Consider the following 18,698-nt stretch of genomic DNA (forward strand, 5'->3'; position numbering starts at 1 on the left):
TACTCATTGCTGACACTGACAAAAAGTACCATATTTTCCATGTATAAGACACTACTTTTTCCTAAAATCATTACACTAAAAATTGAGGTGCATCTTATACATGGAAGTAAGCTGAGATAGGTGAGGAGAGAACAAAACGGCACATACCTTGCCTCTGTAAATAGGCTTCCTTCAGTCACGAGATTTAGCTTCCTACAGTCAGGAGACTTAGCTTTTTCCACTCACAAGCCTTATGGAACTGACGTCAGCTGATCCTGGACCAATTGGAACACACCTCATTGGAGGTGGAGCCTATAGGCAGTGCTCAGATTCAACAGGGACTCCTAATATCCAAACATTCTGAGCCCAGAGGCTGAATACTTAAAGCTAGGTTTTCATAATTTTGGGGTTAGAAAAGTGTGTGTGTGGTGTCTTATAAATTGGGGTGTTTTAGAAATGGAAAAATATGGTAACTTTGTTCTAGTTTGTTACTACAGAATTTAACTTGTTTCAGTATAAAATGGTTTAGAAAACAACTTTCTAGCACTGATTCTACAGAGCAGATTATACATATTTTTGCTTCTCTTCCTAGAGCTGGATTCCGGCTCTGTTAAAATTGATGAACATTGCCAACACCACTCGGTGGGCTGCAGCTTGCCCACCTGTGCGCCATAATTTTCAGTGTGCTCTATATCATATACCTAGAAAGCGTGGACTTAATACAGTGGTGCCTCGCTAAGCGATTTCTTCATTTAACAATGTAATCACTTAACGTTTAGTTTTCCGGAGCGATCTTGTGCTCCGTTTAACAATGTTTCCTATGGGCAATTTCGCATAGCGATGTTTGGGACCTTGCTTTGCATTGCGATGACAGTTTGGGTCCCCCTGTTTCGCTTAATGATGTTTTTGACAGCCCCATGTTGGCTGTCTTTTAAATGTTTAAAATTTTTTTTAAAAGGTTTAGAATGCTTGGAATCATAAGTGCACTTAATAAACCCTTTGTTAAACTAATTTGACTTTGTTCTGACTCTTTTTGAATTTGTTGTAATTTTTCCCCCCATTGGGGGAAAAAAACCTTTTCGATGCATTTCAGTTGGGGAACTGCGTTTCGCTTAGCGATGTTTCCTATGGCGATTTTCGCTTAAGGATGGCAATCTGTTCCCATTGGAACGGATTATCCAGTTTTCAATGCATCTCTATGGGAAAATGCATTTCGCTTAGCGATGTTTTCCCATAGCGATGTTTTTTTTGGCACCAATTAAAATCATTAAGCGAGGTACCACTGTATTTCTTTGGTACAAGCATTCCTTCCTGGATGTAGTGTTAGGCACACTCCTGTTGTATATGTACATGAAGTTATTGCACTTGCTTCTCTCACTGCATGTAAAGTTGAACAGCAGCAGGAATGGAAATATTTGGACTGAAATTTCTGTATTTGTGCAAATCTGCCCTCAAGAACAAAAACCTGAAAAATCTGAACCGACTGAAGTATGGTCATCAGTCCCAATGGAATGGGGTTACAGGTATTGGCCTAAATAAGTCAATTCTTGGATAGAATTATTATTGAGACTCTCTTGATAAAACTTGGGCCACATTCCATCAACAGAGATAGTGGTGTTACTTTTAGTGCTTGCTGGAAGCTTTTGTTTTGTAACTTGTATAGGCTTGGCAGGTTGCCCTTATATAATACTGGCTAGTGTGGGGTACTGGCTCTTTAATGTTAATTTGCCTGAATTTGGTCTGAATGTTCACCCAGATTGTACAGTGCCTTGTTGTATTTAAGGTTAGCTATGTTTTAGTTGATATCTTGTCTTCCCAAACATATCTTGTCTTCCCTATCTTTTAGTTGATATCTTGTCTTCCCTAACAGGGTATTACCATTGAAAGCTTCGACTATTTAAACAGTAAACATACAGTGTACCGACACTACTAGAAATCCATGTGCTATTTATGCAGAATCTTCTTGGTGTTTATACCATAGATACTAATGTGGTTTCTATATTATACTGAACTTTCTTTAATCCTTTTTTGTTGTTGTTTAGTCGTTAGGTTGTGTCCGACTCTTCATGACCCCATGGAACAGAGCATGCCAGGTCTCCTGTCTTCTACTGTCTCCTGGAGTTATGTCAAATTCATGTTGGTATCTTCGATGACACTGTCCAACCATCTCATCCTCTGTCGTCCCCTTCTCCTCTTGCCTTGACACTTCCCCAACATCAGGTTCTTTTCCAGTGAGTCTTCTCTTCTCATGAGATGGCCAAAGCAGTGCAGCCTCAGCTTCAGGATCTGTCCTTCCAGTGAGCACTCGGGCTTGATTTCCTTCAAAATCGATAGGTTTGTTCTCTTTCCAGTCCAGGGGACTCTCAAGATTCTCCTCCAGCATCACAATTCAAAAGCATCAATTCCTCAGCAGTACCAATAAAGGTACTGTCCACAAGAATGATGTATCAGATGGAAGCACACACTCATTCATTAAACTACATCCAGATCTTTCTAGTATAGTTCTTCTGTGTATTCTTGCCACCTCTTCTTGATGTTTTCTGCTTCTGTGAGGTCCCTGCCATTTTTGTCCTTTATCATGTCCATCTTTACACAAAATGTTCCTTTAATATCTCCAATTTTCTTGAACAGATCTCTGGTTTTTCCCTTTCTATTCTTTTCTTCTATTTCTTTGCACTGTTCTTTGGAAGTCAGAATTCAATTTTCTGTAACTTTCCCTATCTCCCCTGCATTTTGTTTCCCTTCTCTTTTCTGCTATTTGTAAGGCCTCCTTGGACAGCCACTTTGCTTTTTTGCATTTCCTTTTCTTTGGGATGGTTTTTGTTGCTGCCTCCTGTACCATGTTACAAGCCTCAATCCATAGTGCTTCAGGCACTTTGTCCACCAAATCTGTTTCCTTAAATTTGTTCTTCACTTCCACTGTATTCATAAGGGATTCGGTTTAGATTATACCTGACTAACCCAGTGGTTTTTTCCTACTTTCCTCAGTTTAAGCTTGAGCTTTGCTATAAGAAGCTGATGATCAGAGCCACAATCAGCTGCAGGTCTTGTTTTTGCTGACTGTATTGAGCTTCTCCATCTGTGGCTGCAGAGAACATAATCAATCTGATTTCGGTATTGCCCATTTGGTGATGTCCATGTGCAGAGTCTCTTGTGTTGTTGGAAAATAATGTTTGTGAAGACCATCTTCTTCTCTTGACAAAACTCTATTAGCCTTTGCCCTGCTTTGTTTTGAACTCCAAGGCCAAACTTACCTGTTGTTCCTTTTATCTCTTGACTCCCTTCTTTAGCATTCCAGTCCCCTGTAATGAGAAGAACATTTTTCTTTGGTATTAGTTCTAGAAGGTGTTGTAAATCTTCATAGAATTGGTCAATTTCAGCCTCTTCAGTATCAGTGGTTGGTGCATAAACTTGGATTACAATGATGTTGAAAGGTCTGCCTTGGATTCGTATTGAAATCATTCTATCATTTGTATCTCAGTACAGCTTTTCACACTCTTTTGTTTACCGTGAGGGCTACTCCATTCCTTCTAAGGGATTCTTGGCCACCGGAGCAGATATGATAATCATCTGAATTGAATTTGCCCATTCTTGTCCATTTTAGTTCACTGATGCCCAGGATGTCAATGTTGATTCTTGCCATTTCCTGTTTGACCACATCCAGCTTATCAAGGTTCATTGATCTTACATTCCAGGTTCCTATGCAGTATTTTTCTTTGCAGCATCAGACTTTCCTTTCACTTCCAGGCACATCCGCAGCTGAGCGTCCTTTCGGCTTTGGCCCAACCACTTCATGATCCTTTAGTGAATAACTATCCTACAAGTATTTTGGTGCATCTTACTCTGTTAAACCTGTTAGTTGGACCATAGTGTGATAAACCATTTAATTCTGGTTAGTGAAAGACCAAAGGATTACCAATTCTGCAGTAGAAATAAAAGTAAATTTTTTCACAGTTGGAAAATTGCAGCCTGTGTAGGTGTTGAAAAGCCTGTGCTTCACATTTTAAATTGAGAGCAAGCCAGCTACTCAGAACTTTTCATTTTAAAGGAATGCCTTCCTTTGCTTTAGAATTATAGAAATGTATATCACCCTACTGCTGTTTTGCTTTTACATTGTGTTTACATAAATGCTTGCTTCTCGTTTGTACTAAAATGAAAGACTGCACCCATTTAATTAGCTACATGTAAGAAGAATGTTTAGTATATGCATTTTCAGTGGTCCATGCTAATAATCAGCTATTTAAAATGTGAAAGAGGTATTGAGTCCAGAGTTAATTTCTGTAAGAATAGATTTTGGAATTATTTCAACTTTTTGGTATAGTTTGTATGACTAATATTGCGTTATTATTGTTTCCATCTGGCCTCCCTTTCAATTTGCACATGAGTGAATTTGTTAATAGATGAAAGAACATATAAAACTGCTTTACATCAAATGAAATAGTTGGGCCATCTAGCCCATGGTGGCCAGAATCCAATTGGTTAGTTATATGTGCAGTGACAAAAACTGCCACTAATTAACAAGTTACTGTTTGTATTCTTCATTACATATCAACTCATGCAACTGGTGTTTGATGAGGGATACAAGTAGCAACTTGTTAAGTAGCATTAATTTGCCATTGCATTTTAATCCATTTCATTTACACCAGTGTAACTAACCATTAAAATTCTGGCCAGTGTTGCCAAGATCTCAGATGGAAGTGTTTCCTAGAAGTGTTGTCTGACTAATTTTTCTTTTGGAAGTGGAAAGGGTTTTCAGTTGTGCTCACAGTACTTTTTTAATGACTTTTTCTTAATAATAGTAAGCAAAGGCTTTTTTGTCCCATCTACTCCAGTTGGATATGTCATAAAAATTTGAGAAGGTAGAAATAAAGTTGTAACATTTCTGCATCACTTTAAGATATGAATCATACATAATTTGTCAATCTCAGTGTGCAAGAGCAGCATACTAGTTAATGAACCTTTTTGGTCTTACTGTTTTCTTCTTGTTTATATTATGAGTAAGCACACTAGGCACAGAGAGCTTTATATGTTAACCTGGGATTGTGCCAAAACGATCCAATTTTTTATTTTATTTTATTTAAAATATTTTTATTCCACCTTTCTCCTTTAAAAAGAACCTAAGGCGGTTTAAACCAAATATTGTTGTTGGCTTATGAATCCTGGCTTGTTTGCATGCTGTTCAGTACAGAATGAAACTGTGCTTAAGTATCCTGGTCTGATTTGGTTAGCTGCCTACATGAGTAGCAAAACAAGAGAAAAGGTAGGCTTCTTTGCAATAGCATGCTGCTTGTATTCTAACAAATTAGAATTCCTGCCTTAAAGTGACATGCAAAGATTCATGTCATATTTTTATGACGTCTATTCTGGTTAGAAAGTGCTTAAATTTGCATAAAAATAATATTTTATTGCACATAATCTAACAATATGTATTTTATTGAAGCAGTGTTCCAAAATGATACATAGAAACATAACATTAGAAGTTTCCTGAGTCATGTCCCTTCACTGCCTAATGCTTCTATGGAATTGTGTAAGTGGAGCATCTCTTCCACATTCTGTGCATTGATGATGCTAGTATTTTTTGTGTTGACCAGATGACACAAGGCTTAAACTGGTACCAGCTGTGACAATCTGTAACGAAAACCCAGTTTTTACATGCTTTTGAAAAAACACCTATGGGTGAGAGCGTTTTTTTGTTTCACTTTGAATTGATGTGGAATTTCAGGTGGCAAGAACTTCTCCAGTCAGAACGTTTCAGTTTATCAGTGTTCCACTATTAAGCAAATAAAATTTTAATCAGAAAAATGATTTGGGGAGAACTTTTGCAAGAGAGCTTATTTTGGAAGTGGATTAATGGTAGAAACTTTTAGCTTAGCATTATTCTACTTAAACAAAAAAAATTCTCAAAAATCTAGCACACAAGGCCATTCCTAGGATTTCTTCCAGAGTTTTAAGTGTTGTTTCTGAAGTCAGCTGAAATCTGAAGTAGATCAGCAGTGATCGTCTGCTGCCATTGGAAGCTTTCAATTTAGGGCTAACCCATTAATGCAAAGTGGAGGGAAAAATTGAGGAGACAGAGAAAGGGTCGTTAAGGGTTTCTTCAAAGGTTTCATCAGGACTTTTAATCCATTTCTCAGAGATGTTGATTGCTTAAAGAGATAAGTGTTTTAGACAGACCCAGTAGGATCCATGGCCAAGTATCACTAAGGATGTGGTCAGAAGGCAATTTAGGTCAGTTTTTGGACCACCAAGAGCATTATCTTGTTTGATCTGTTTTATGGTGATCATACAACAAACTAACCTCACTCTGTTCCATGCCCAGTCAGGATCTCTGCAGAGGTACTGTTTTTTTGGAGCTGGGCTGGAGCATCAGGACCAGATTGCGTGTGAACAGAAGAGTCATTTTTAAAGAGTATTCTTGGCAAAGCCACCCCAAGGCCATCTTATATCACATCTGATCATATCTGTACTTTGTGACAGTGGCACCAACAGAAGCAAAATAGGGAGGAAGAAATGCTGCGTCTAGACAACCCTGTATTTGCTAAATCAGTCGTAGATGTTTTTTGAGGAGGTCATGTGTAATATATTGCATGGAAGTAAAATGTTTTTGCTGTATTTTGTTACATTATTTATTGTTACACCATTGTTTCTATTGGAGGTGTTTTGAAACTAATTTTAAAATGATAAACTCATGTTTAAATCTTTTGGTATGCAGATGAGCTTTATCTAACATAGCTTTTCATCTTTTTTGTGGAAACTGATTTAACTATAGAATGTTTTTAAAATAAATAAATATATATTATTGTTTTTTACACAAGTTCTGGTCAGGATATCCAAGGAACAAGCGTGGTTGCAAGTCTTCCAGTCCTAATGAGGCAAAATCCGACAGAGACAATAAGGAGAGTCTTGCCAAAAGTTCGAGTAAGTATTTTCCTTACCACTTTCTTTCAACTTCATTTTAGAATACAACACATCTCCCATGCAATTCATGCTAAAGACATAACTTGTGTTGAGATTTATCAGACGTCCTGTAAAGAACGGAACAAAACAATATATATTCAGGTTAATCTTGCTTGCCTATATTAGGTACTGCATGTTTTATTTATTTATTTTATTTATTTTATTGGACTTCTACTCATATAGACCAAAGGTTTAGTCTGGGTGGCAAATGTATTGGAAACGCTTCATAGTTACTGTGTGTATGTATGTGGGGATTAATCACACATGGAGAAGTAAAATTGCTAGTTTCCTACTGAAATCATTTTGTCTTGGACACACCCAATTATACCTATTTCATAAGTTAAGCAGAGTCAGACCTGTTTAGTGCTTGGATGGGAGAACAGTAGGTAAAACCAGTGATATGCAGGTGGAGCTAGGAAATAAAAAATCCTATCTGTGAGCTGCTGCCACTCATAGTTACAGTTTTCATCTAGACAGACTATTGGCCTGACTCAGGGTGAGATAGGTTCTTATGATCCCAGAGGCATCTGGCGGGGCCACTGTGAGATACAGGAAGCTGGATTAGATGGGCCCTTGGCCTGATCCAGCAGGACTCTTCTTATGTTCTTACATTCTTATGATCCTCTAGGGTTGCTTACTGTGCGAGCCAGAGTTTTCAGTGCTTTTAGTTTCTCATTGTTGCTTCTAGTCCATAATTTCATAATTAATTAATGTGTATATTTGTCTTAATTTTGAAAGCTCTATCAAGAGCAAAGACTGGCTACAAAACAGTTTTATATTTGCTCTTTGCCAAAAAGAAAGAAAGAAAGTAGAACTGACTGAACGTGGCTCAGGATCAATGTGGGTCTATATAAGCAAAGAAAATCTTAGAGTGAAAGTTCTGCTGAATGCATTATGTAAGCTTCTTCCCACAATCTCCAAAACCTCTGATTTAACACTTACAGGTAATGGGATGTCTTTCATCCAACTCACCAAGCTCTCTCTCTTCTTCTACTGTGTTTCCCTGAAAATAAGACTGGGTCTTATATTAATTTTTGCTCCAAAAATGCATTAGGGCTTATTTTTAGGGCCTGATTTATTTTATTCATGTACAACAATCTACCTTTATTCAAATACAGTCATGTTGTCTTCTTCTGGTTGCTGCAGAAGGCGGAGGGTGGGCTTTCACTTAACTGGGATTTTTTTTGGTGTAGGGCTTTTTTTCCAAGCATTCTGAAAAATCATAGTAGGGTTTATTTTCAGGTTAGGTCTTATTTTGGGGGAAACACGGTATGTGTTTTATATACTTGAAACATGATGAAGAGAGATGTGCAGTTAGTTCCTGGATACTCCATACAGCTTTGAATGTGTGATTCTTGAATAATAGTCTTCTAAGTTGCCTTATGAAACCCTCCTGAAAAGACCTATTGAATATGCACAAATCCTTATACTCAGCTAAAGAAGAGACATTGTAAACCTAGTGGATTTTCTTACACAGTCTCATTTATAGAGCCTGCCAACAAAATTCTGGTTCTTGCTAGAAAATCTTCATATAACCGAAAAATGTCTAAAATAATTCTTAGAAGCTCTTTTCCAAGTTTCCCTGCTATCTGAGGTGAGAGAGACGTTGAACAGTGATATGTAGATATGGGATTTATGTAGTCAAAGAAATAAAAAAAATCCCATCTCTAGTGATACAGTCATCTTTGTAGTGGGACTTCACTTTCTGTTCTAGTCCTTAGGTGCAAGACAAATGCAATCATGTTTCCCTGAGTTTTTAAATAGACTTTCCTCTGTGTTTGTGTTTTGCTCTGGCTGTTGTACTGGTACTTCTGTAAGCACCCTGTTTATGTCTTTTTTTCCCTTTCAGTTCTTCATTCTTTTAACATTTATTGTTCCAGCTTGTTATGCATTTGTAAATGTTCTCTCTTTGCTGTTAGCTATTTTGGATATCTGGAGTGTAGTCATCTGGTAGACCTGCCACCTTATGGGCATAGGATTTGGCAGAAGTTCTGTTCTGCTAATGAATTATCAAATCCTATAACCCATAAAGTGGTAAGTCTTCTAGTTGATTACAGTAACAGAACTGATTATTATTGAAACACTCTAACTATGAAAAAGAGGGGAGACATTCATCCCCTCAATATTGTCTGGCCCTGGTAAGGGCCAAATACTACGCTCTAAGTAGAAATAGGCAAATCTGTCAGTTTGGGTTTCTCTGGTTCTTCCAGTTCTTTTTGTTCCAAAATTTGAGGGTTTTTCATGTGTCGTGCACATTCTTGTGTGCTGCTTGACTAATATTTTGACTAAAATATGTATTTTTGCACTTTAATGTATTTTAACAATAGTTTAATGAATGAGTGTGTGCTTCCATCTGATACATCATTTTTGTGGACAGTACCTTTATTGGTACTGCCAAAGAATTGATGCTTTTGAATTGTGATGCTGGAGGAGACTCTTGAGAGTCCCGTGGACTGCAAAGAGAACAAACCTATGTATTTTGAAGGAAATCAAGCCTGAGTGCTCACTGGAAGGACAGATCCTGAAGCTGAGGCTCCAATGCTTTGGGCAACTCATGAGAAGAGAAGACTCCCTGGAAAAGACCCTGATGTTGGGAAAGTGTGAAGGCGAGAGGATAAGGGGACGACAGAAAACGAGATGGTTGGACAGTGTCATTGAAGCTACCAACATGAATTTGACCCAACTCCAGGAGACAGTGGAAGACAGGAGGGCCTGGTATGCTCTGGTCCATGGAGTCCTGAAGAGCCGGACATGACTTAACAACTAAACAGCAACAGCAACCTTTATTGGAGAATTCCATTGAAATTTGCAAAGGAAAATTACATTTCCATTTGCCTATTACTTCAAAAGTACAATGAGTAGCTCCTCTCAGAATGTGAGCTAAATTAATTTCTCCCTCATCCTTAACTCCAGTCCATGCCACCTCCAGTGCAATTAAATCACTTTTCTTGAGCCAGATTGTAGCCCAGATGCATGGAGTAAAATAGTTACTGCAGCAAAATTCCACTGCATCCCCAAATGCATGAAAGGAGTGCCAGTACTAATTGGTCAGAGTGGTCTCTTCTTCCAGCCATCTAGGACTGTTGAGAACAGGGCACAAGAGAAGCAAATTCATAGTTGTTCTCAGCAAGTGTTGCTTGGAGCAAACAGCATTCTTCTAACAGACCAGTGGAAAACCTTTGAGGCCATTGAGCACCAGCTAGCCTCTACATTAGAAGATCTTTCCTTATATTATAAAAACAACCAAACAATGACTAAAATTAAGGGAAAAAATCTGCACACATCTTAAACTCTAAATATTAAACCAGAAGATGCTAGGCTAAATCTATGGAGAACAGAAACAACACACCTTGCTGAATGGATGAATGCTGAAGAGTTCTCCCACCAAGGCAGGTATCTAGGCAGGCCATCTGGAAGTCACCTAATAGGCTTTGAAGCAAAGTAGGAAGATCAAACAATAATAAAATGAAACTACTTAGATAGAGGAAAAAATTTCTTTGTGGAGAAATTCAATCAATGCAGAACTTATGTGCATACAATTTATGCCCCGTCACACATACAGAGAAGATCTAGCAAATGGCTGGGATAACGCTATTGAAGTAACTTGTTTCTGGTCAAAAATAAGCTAATCTTAATATTTTAATTTGTTTTTAATTTTATCTATATTGCATACACATCTGTAACTTTAAATTGTGCAATGCTCTGATATGACTAAAGAAAGACAGCCAGGCAGATCTTGGAAACTCCTTTTCACATCTACAGCTCCTTATGGAACTGTATTCTCACCTCCTTCTATGATGTAGCCTTGTACAGTGGTGCCTCACACAACGATGTTAATTGGTTCCAAAAAAATCAATGTTGTGTGAAACATCGTTCTGTGAAACACCATTTCTTATAGGAATGCATTGAAAACCAGTTAATCCGTTCCAATTGGAACGGATTGCCATCGTTCAGTGAAAATCCCCATAGGAAACATCGTTGAGTGAAACAATGTTTCCTATATTGGAATGTATTGAAGCCGACTCAATACATTTCAATGCCTTTGCGAAGTCCTTTTTTGCTCCTGTAAAAGTGTCTTACAATGTTTGGACGCTGTTTTAAATGATTGCAATGGTTAGTCCACCTCCTGAAACCTATGCAAACTGATTTTGGTGTTGTTCTGACACTTCGTTAATTTATGATGATTTTTTGTTTTTTCTCCATAGGAAACCATTGGATGGTCTGTCTAATGGTTTCCAATGGAAAAAACAAAAAATCATCATAAATTAACGAAGTGTCAGAACAACACCAAAATCAGTTTGCATAGGTTTCAGGAGGTGGACTAACCACTGCAATCATTTAAAACAGCTTCCAAACATTGTAAGACACTTTTACAGGAGCGAAAAGGGAGGTCGGGAAAGGGCTCTTTGATCTCCGTTTGCCTTTTAAAGTTCTTCCCGAGGTGGAGGTTCGGCTGGGGTCCAGACTGGTGGGAGTGGCGTCTCCCCCCCTCCCAGATCGCGTGTTCAACATTAGTGAGACGCGGGGAAGCTGGAGGGAGGAAAAATGTTTATATGTAGGGAGGAAGGGTAGGGATAGAGAATTAGAAAGAGGTGAATTTAATTTTTTTAGTTGTTTTTGTTTATGTTTTGGGAATTGCACAAAGGGACCAACTAAGAAGCAAAAGATTGAACAGACATGGGGAAAAACATAAGAGTAGCCACTTTAAATGTGAAAGGCCTAGGAGCTGTATTAAAGAGAAGGAAAATAGAATTATTATTAAAAAAAAGTAGAGTTGACATTATCTATCTACAAGAGACACATCAATTAAAGGATGGAGTCAATGAATTGAAATTGCAAAATATACATATATATGAAAAAACCTTTGGGACATCCAAATCTAGAGGGGTAGCAATATTAATATCTAAACATTGTGAATTTATAGTAAAAGAAGTAATAAAAGATAGTAATGGTAGATATTTGATAATCCAAGGACAAATGGGGGAAGAAGAATACACATTAGTAAATGTGTATGCACCAAATATGAACCAAGGAGAATTTTACAAACATGTTATTAAAGAAATGGAAAAAGTTAGGAAAGGATATGTGATTATGGCAGGAGATTTCAACATGGTCTTAGATAAGTTGAAAGATAAATCTACACATAAAAAAGATGAATTGCATAAAAGGGATACCCCCCTAAGTAAGATAATAAATACTACCGATTTGAAAGATATATGGAGAGAATTGAAGGGAGATGAAAGGAGGTTTACATATTATTCTGCGGTACATAAAAGCTACTCTAGAATAGATTTTATGTTTATATCACAAAATTTAATTTCAAAAGTAGTAGACACAAATATTAATGTGATAAAGATAACAGACCATGCATTGATGGTGATGGAAATAAAAGTGAAGAAAGATTATAGAGAAGCTAGGAGATGGAGGATAGACTCCAATATTCTTCAACATACAGAGGTGATAGACAAAGTCAAGAAAGAATGGTTGGAAATATGGTCATTTAATGAAGCGGGTGGGAATAAAATAGGTGTGTTATGGGACACCATGAAAGCTGTTATGAGAGGAATTGCTATAAGAGAATCTTGTAGATTAAAAAGACTGAGAGAAGGAAATGTAAAAAGGATTGAAGAATCGTTAAAGGATTTAGAAACTAAATATTTTATAGATAGAGACAATAAAAAATTATTAGAGATACAAGCTAAAAGAAAGGAATTGGAAAGCTTAGAACTAGAAAAAGTACAGAGGGATCTGATATACACTAAAAGGAATTTTTTTGAACATAGTAATAAAAATTCAAAACTTTTAGCTAGAATGGTTCATACCAAAAGAACAAAAAACAACATTGGTGTGATTAAAGATAAAACAGGAAAAAATTGCAGTTTAATGAAAGAAAAATTAAAGATTATACAAGATTTTTATCAAAATTTATATAAAAGTAATAGCGCATCAAAAGAAGATATAGAAACTTATATTAAAGAAAATGTTAAGAGTGAAATATCAGAGAACGATAAAAAAGACTTAGATAAAGAAATAAAAGAGGAAGAGATTATAGAGATAATTAATAAACTAAAATATGGTAAAACCCCAGGTTTTGATGGACTAGGTCCGGAATACTATAAAACCTTTAAATCAACATTGATCCCTAAATTAAAAGTGCTTTATAATGAAATCTTGGAAGGAGAGAGGATACCAGATTCATGGAAACATTCATTGATAACTCTTATCCCAAAACCTAATAAAGATCTAACAGACCCAAGTTCATATAGGCCTATTTCTTTACTAAATCAGGATGCAAAGATATTTACAGCAATACTTGCAAATAGAATTAATAAATTTATTATAAAATATATCAAAGAGGATCAGAATGGTTTCTTGAAAGGTAGGCAAATGGAAAACTTAACAAGGAGGGTTTTGAATATTATACACAATATAGAAAAAAATAAACTGAAGGCAGGCATTTTATCATTAGATATATTTAAAGCATTTGACTGTGTGGAATGGCCAACATTAAAGACTTTGTTAAAGGGTTGGGGTTTTGGAAAAAAGTTTAGGGGGATAATAGATCAATTATATTTAGAGAATACCTCTGTAGCAATAGTTAATGATGGGATGACAGATCAAATAGCTCTTGGCCGAGGTACTAGGCAAGGTTGTCCTCTCTCTCCAGTTCTGTTTTGCCTGGTTATTGAAATGTTAGCAAATGTAATTAGGAACGACGATTTAATTGAAGGTATAGGAGAAAAGAAGACAAAGATTAATTTATTTGCGGATGATTCTTTATTGACAGTGAAAAACCCGTTAGAATGTATAGATAAAATTAAAACACACTTAGAAAAATTTGGAAAAATAACCGGATTAAACATAAACTGGCAAAAATCTGACTTAATGTTGTTTAATTATAGTAGAATAGAACAAGAAAAGTTTACTGAAAAACATGATTTTAAAATATGTAAAACAATTAAATACTTAGGAATAGATTTAGCGAAAAATATTCAAAAGATAAAGGATTATAATTATAACAAACTAAAGGAAGTAATTAATAAGAAACTACAAGAATATGATAAGTTCAAATTATCTTGGTTTGGAAAGATTGCATTGGTAAAAATGAAAATTTTACCAAAAATTAATTTTCTATTCAGAATGTTACCAATGCAGTTAACAGAGGATGAGTTGAAATATTGGCAAGGAATAGTTAACAAATATTGTAATGAAGGGAAGAAATCTAGAATAAATAAAAAGTATTGGTATAAAACAACAAAAAAAGGTGGTATAGGTTTGCCAAATATAAGAAACTATTATTTAGCTAACCAACTGAGATTTATTGGTGAAATTATATATAATCCGGAAAGGTTAATTTGGTGGGAAATAGAATCATCAGAACTACAAGGAAATATAGAAAAATATTTATTTGCTAAAGGTAAGAAAGATAAAATAAGTCAAGTTAATAATCCCTTTTTAAAGACACTGTTAAATATATGGTATAAGTATAAAAAGAATTTGTGTTCATCATACTCTCCATTTAGATTAGTGACAGAAATAGAAGATTTTCCTACCAATATGAAGGTGTATATGGAGCTATTTAAAGAAGAAAAAGTGATTAGACTGAAAGATTGGCTGTATAAAATGAGATCGATAGATCAAATGAAACAAGTATTTCAAAACAAGACTATTTCATGGTTGAACTATGCACAACTGGAAAGATGGACTAAGGAATGGGCAAATAAATATAATAAAGGTAGAGAGCACACAAAATTTGAACAATTTTTACTTTCATATGAGGACATTCAGATGACTGACTCAGTAAAAGGTACAGTAAGTAAAATTTATTCACTTTTTAATTTAGAGGAAGAAGAAAGTGAGAAAGAAGGATTGAAAATGGTGTGGGAACAAGATATTGGGAAAAGAATAAATGAAGAAGAATGGAGGAGGATATGGAAAATGAGGATTTTAAGACTGATGTCAGTAAGAATAAAGGAAAATTTTTTTAAACTTAGTTTAAGATGGTATTTAACACCGGTAAAATTAAACAAAATCAACACCAGTCATCCGAATGTCTGTTGGAAATGTGAGAAAGAAGTTGGTACATACTTTCATATGTGGTGGGAATGTGAAAAGGTACAAAGTTTTTGGAGACAAATTTTTAAAGAATTAAGTTGTATCTGTGGAAAAGATATAGAATGTAAGGCTGAGATTGCTTTGTTATCAATATATGAGAATGTGGAATATGACAAAATGATTAAAGAATTGATAACTAATCTAATAACAGCAGCTAGATTGATTATTGCTAGACAGTGGAAATTAAAGACTGAATTACAAATTGAAGAATGGTATAAAGAAATATGGAATATAGCATTAAATGATAAATTAACTTGTAATTTAAAGATGAAGAAAGGAGAGTTGAAAAAGAATAATTTTTATGTAATATGGGGTAAATTTTTGGAATATGTGTTAATAAGGGGAAAAGGGAGAGCTCCAAATCAAGAATCTATGCAGTTCTGGAGAGGAGGACAATAGAAGAAGAAGAATGAGAAGAAGAAGAAGAAGAAGAAAAAGAAGAATATGGCAAGAGGTCCCGTATATGGTGGTGGGGAACACTGTTATTGTGTTGTAAGCGTATATGTTTTATGTATATGATTTTTTTTTGTTATAGTTAATAAAAAAAAAAAATTCAAAAAAAAAAAAAGGAAACCATTAGACAGACCATCCAATGGTTTCCTATGGAGAAAAAACAAAAAATCATCATAAATTAACGAAGTGTCAGAACAACACCAAAATCAGTTTGCATAGGTTTCAGGAGGTGGACTAACCATTGCAATCATTTAAAACAGCGTCCAAACATTGTAAGACACTTTTACAGGAGCGAAAAGGGAGATCGTTGTATGAAAATCCCCCATAGGAAACATCGCTGTGTGAGGCAGCAAATTTAACAGAAAAAGGCATCGTTGTGTGAATTCATCGTTGTGTGAGGCACTCGTTGTGCGAGGCACCACTGTACATCTCTTCATTTGGGGCCTGCTGTCTTTTCTCTTTAGCTGTGTTCTCTCCCTGAAGCTGAGGAAGGCTTGATCTCAGAGTCTGCTGCTGAGCCTTCCTTAGCCGGAGGTGATGGATCCCTATCTAGCCACCAGACGGTCCTACCTCAGCCTCTGCTGGCTCTAGAGGAGGGTTGGCAGCTGGGAGTAAGTTTCTTTGATCCAGAGTGTATCCATGAAGTATTTTCTTATTTTCTTCATTCAAGAAAGACTCCTCCAGGCAAAGCATCATACTTTCTTCCTGCATTGGATGTAACAGCTCTTCCTCTAGCAGGGGAAGTACTGTATTAGCAGTTGTATATCCCCAACCTCACCATTATGTGACTACAGGACTATTGTGTCTATTTTATCAGATTTTATAGTGTGTGAGGAACCTTTCAGATGTTTTATACAAATTTTCAGTTGCATGTTTGACTTCTTCAAAATGTTTTAGTCAGATATTAGTTCTCATTCTTCTAGTAAGGAAGAAGTAGGAGTTGTAATGAAGATTTGTCCTCTTTTAATTGACTTGGAACATTTGTTTGTTGGTGGTTCTTTCCTTTAGGTTTGGAATGTAGCGACAGTTTTGTAATTGAGATTAATACTTCTGTAAGACCGATATCTCCAGCTTATTTCCATCCGCCTCTTTCTTCCTGCATTTTCCTTAAGTATTTGATAAACTTTAAAGGTCAGTCCTAATAGTGACTGTGGAGGCTTTGGGGAAGGATTCAACAATGTGAAAAAAGACACAGTAATCATAAGTATTGCTTGTAGAAACCTGAAATCATAATTATTAATCATTTGGGTTAGCCTTTTGCATTTTGTTTTTGTTCTTTTATTCTTATACAGTATAATAACTGCAAATTATTTTACTAGTCTCTGTAAAAAAATACAGTGTCAGTAGGTCTGGCTTGCTTACGACTAATTTTTTTTTTATGATAGGAGCTTTCTCTGACTTAGAGAAAATGATTTTTGAGGGTACTGTAAATTTGAGACTTTCTGTAGTGGAAAAAATGAATTTTATCAATGCAGTATGATAAATGAGGCTTACTATTAGGCAGAGTGATGGCATCTCCTGAGGCAGTATATATTAGGTAATATGAAGGGACATTCCCTTCTGTTGGAGGACAGAGCTATATATTCTAGGTTTTTAAACTCAGGTATGATGAAAAGAAATGTCACCTCACCTGAAGTAAGATTCACGTTCCTCTATGGAGCAAAAAGGAAAGAAGGTTAAAATCTTGTCCTTTGCAAAACAAAGCTGGCTCTGCTACATGAGACCTACTTGAAGACTATTTGGCCTTTGGAAGTCCACATGGTTTCAGGCTCCCTGCTCTGCCCATCTGATGAAATTATCTCTTTCGTCAGATAGAAGGTAATGAGTACTGCTGTCAAATAACTATAGTACTTGATACATTCTCTGCCATATTCTTGTGTTGAGGTGTAAGAGGGAGGGAACATGTAGGTTTGAGGCATTCTCTAGATTTAAAATGAGGCATGATTCCCTATTAATTTGTATTTATTCTACCATATAAAACTGATCTATTCTGAAACCACTGGTTGATTAGCAAGCTATTAATCAAATTTAAAAATAATCATATTAAAATGGAATCCATAACTAACACTGTATCCTGATGCATAACACATGTTGAATCGTTCAGTAATACAAAATAGAAAGGGGTTTTCCCCCCAAAGCTTTCCAAATATTCACAAGTTTTATGGAGAGAGTATCACATTTTTTAAAGCCGGCATTTGAAATGTTGACTTGAAATGGCACTTCAGTACAGTACACTTAATGCATCCCACAATGAACAGAGTTTCTGTTTTGGTCAGAGTTTCTTTTTTTGACCATTTATTTCATACAAGTAAGCTGACTGGTCATCTACTGTAAACCACCTAGAAAAAGGCTTATTCTTAGGCTCTTGCTAGCAAGTATGTCAATTAAATTCCTGACTAATTGTGCCATTCTTCTTAAATGCTACATCATTTTATTATGGCTGTAACTCTTCCCACTCTTGTCAACAGTATTTTGTCATGTAATCATGGATAGGGTTGTGATGTTGTATTTCTGCTGAGGACAGGAGGGTGGTAAATGCAGCAGAATTATGCCTGCTCTCTCTGCTTCCTTTTCCACTCTTAATAAAGCAGAGCAGGGCTGTCATGAAGCTGAGAACTTCCCAGTCTCTCACCTAGGTGTATTTTTCCTGTTGATCAGGAGATGATGATGATATCATACAGAAAATAAATGAAATAGCTGGAACAATAAACCACTGAATCAACAATATCTGAGAACTATTGATGTAAAACATTATTATAATTTAACTTGGATATGGTTAAAACTGGGGACCATCAAGAAAGAAACTGAAGGCTTCATCTTGGCTGCACAAGAACTAGCACTCCAAATTAATATCAGGAAAGCTAAAAGTCAAGGAATTAGTGTAAATAGCAAATGTTAATTCTGCAAAAAAAGAAGATAAAACTGTGTCACACTTCATCTGTGAATGTTCAAAGATTATACAGACAAACTGCAAAGCCAGAGACGACTGAGTTGTAAAATTAATATATTAGTTATTATGTAAGAAATGTAATCTACCACATCTAAAAATCCATGGGAACATCAGGTAGAGAAGATGTCAGAAAGCAATCAAGTTACAATCTTGTTGGGTTTTCAAATCCAAAGAGACAGACACCATGAGCTTAATACACCAGACACAGCAATTACAGAACAAGGAAGTGTCTGGATAATAGGCA

General features: G+C 36.0%; 1 protein-coding gene across 9 annotated transcripts in view; it reads left to right on the forward strand.

Moving 5' to 3' along the window:
* Positions 1 to 18,698, forward strand: part of PPP4R4 (protein phosphatase 4 regulatory subunit 4) — a 116,369-nt gene that overhangs the window by 35,041 nt on the left and 62,630 nt on the right. For all 9 annotated transcript variants that reach the window (XR_012082650.2, XR_013540805.1, XR_013540806.1 and 6 more), the window contains exon 3: positions 6,795 to 6,897. Coding sequence is in view for 6 of the 9 variants with exons in the window: in XM_020814427.3 (XP_020670086.3) it covers positions 6,795 to 6,897 (103 nt within the window). In the remaining 3 variants the exon portion in view is untranslated. The remainder of the gene's footprint in view (positions 1 to 6,794; positions 6,898 to 18,698) is intronic.

Source organism: Pogona vitticeps, chromosome 1, assembly GCF_051106095.1.
Source record: "Pogona vitticeps strain Pit_001003342236 chromosome 1, PviZW2.1, whole genome shotgun sequence".
NCBI classification, from domain to species: domain Eukaryota; kingdom Metazoa; phylum Chordata; class Lepidosauria; order Squamata; family Agamidae; genus Pogona; species Pogona vitticeps.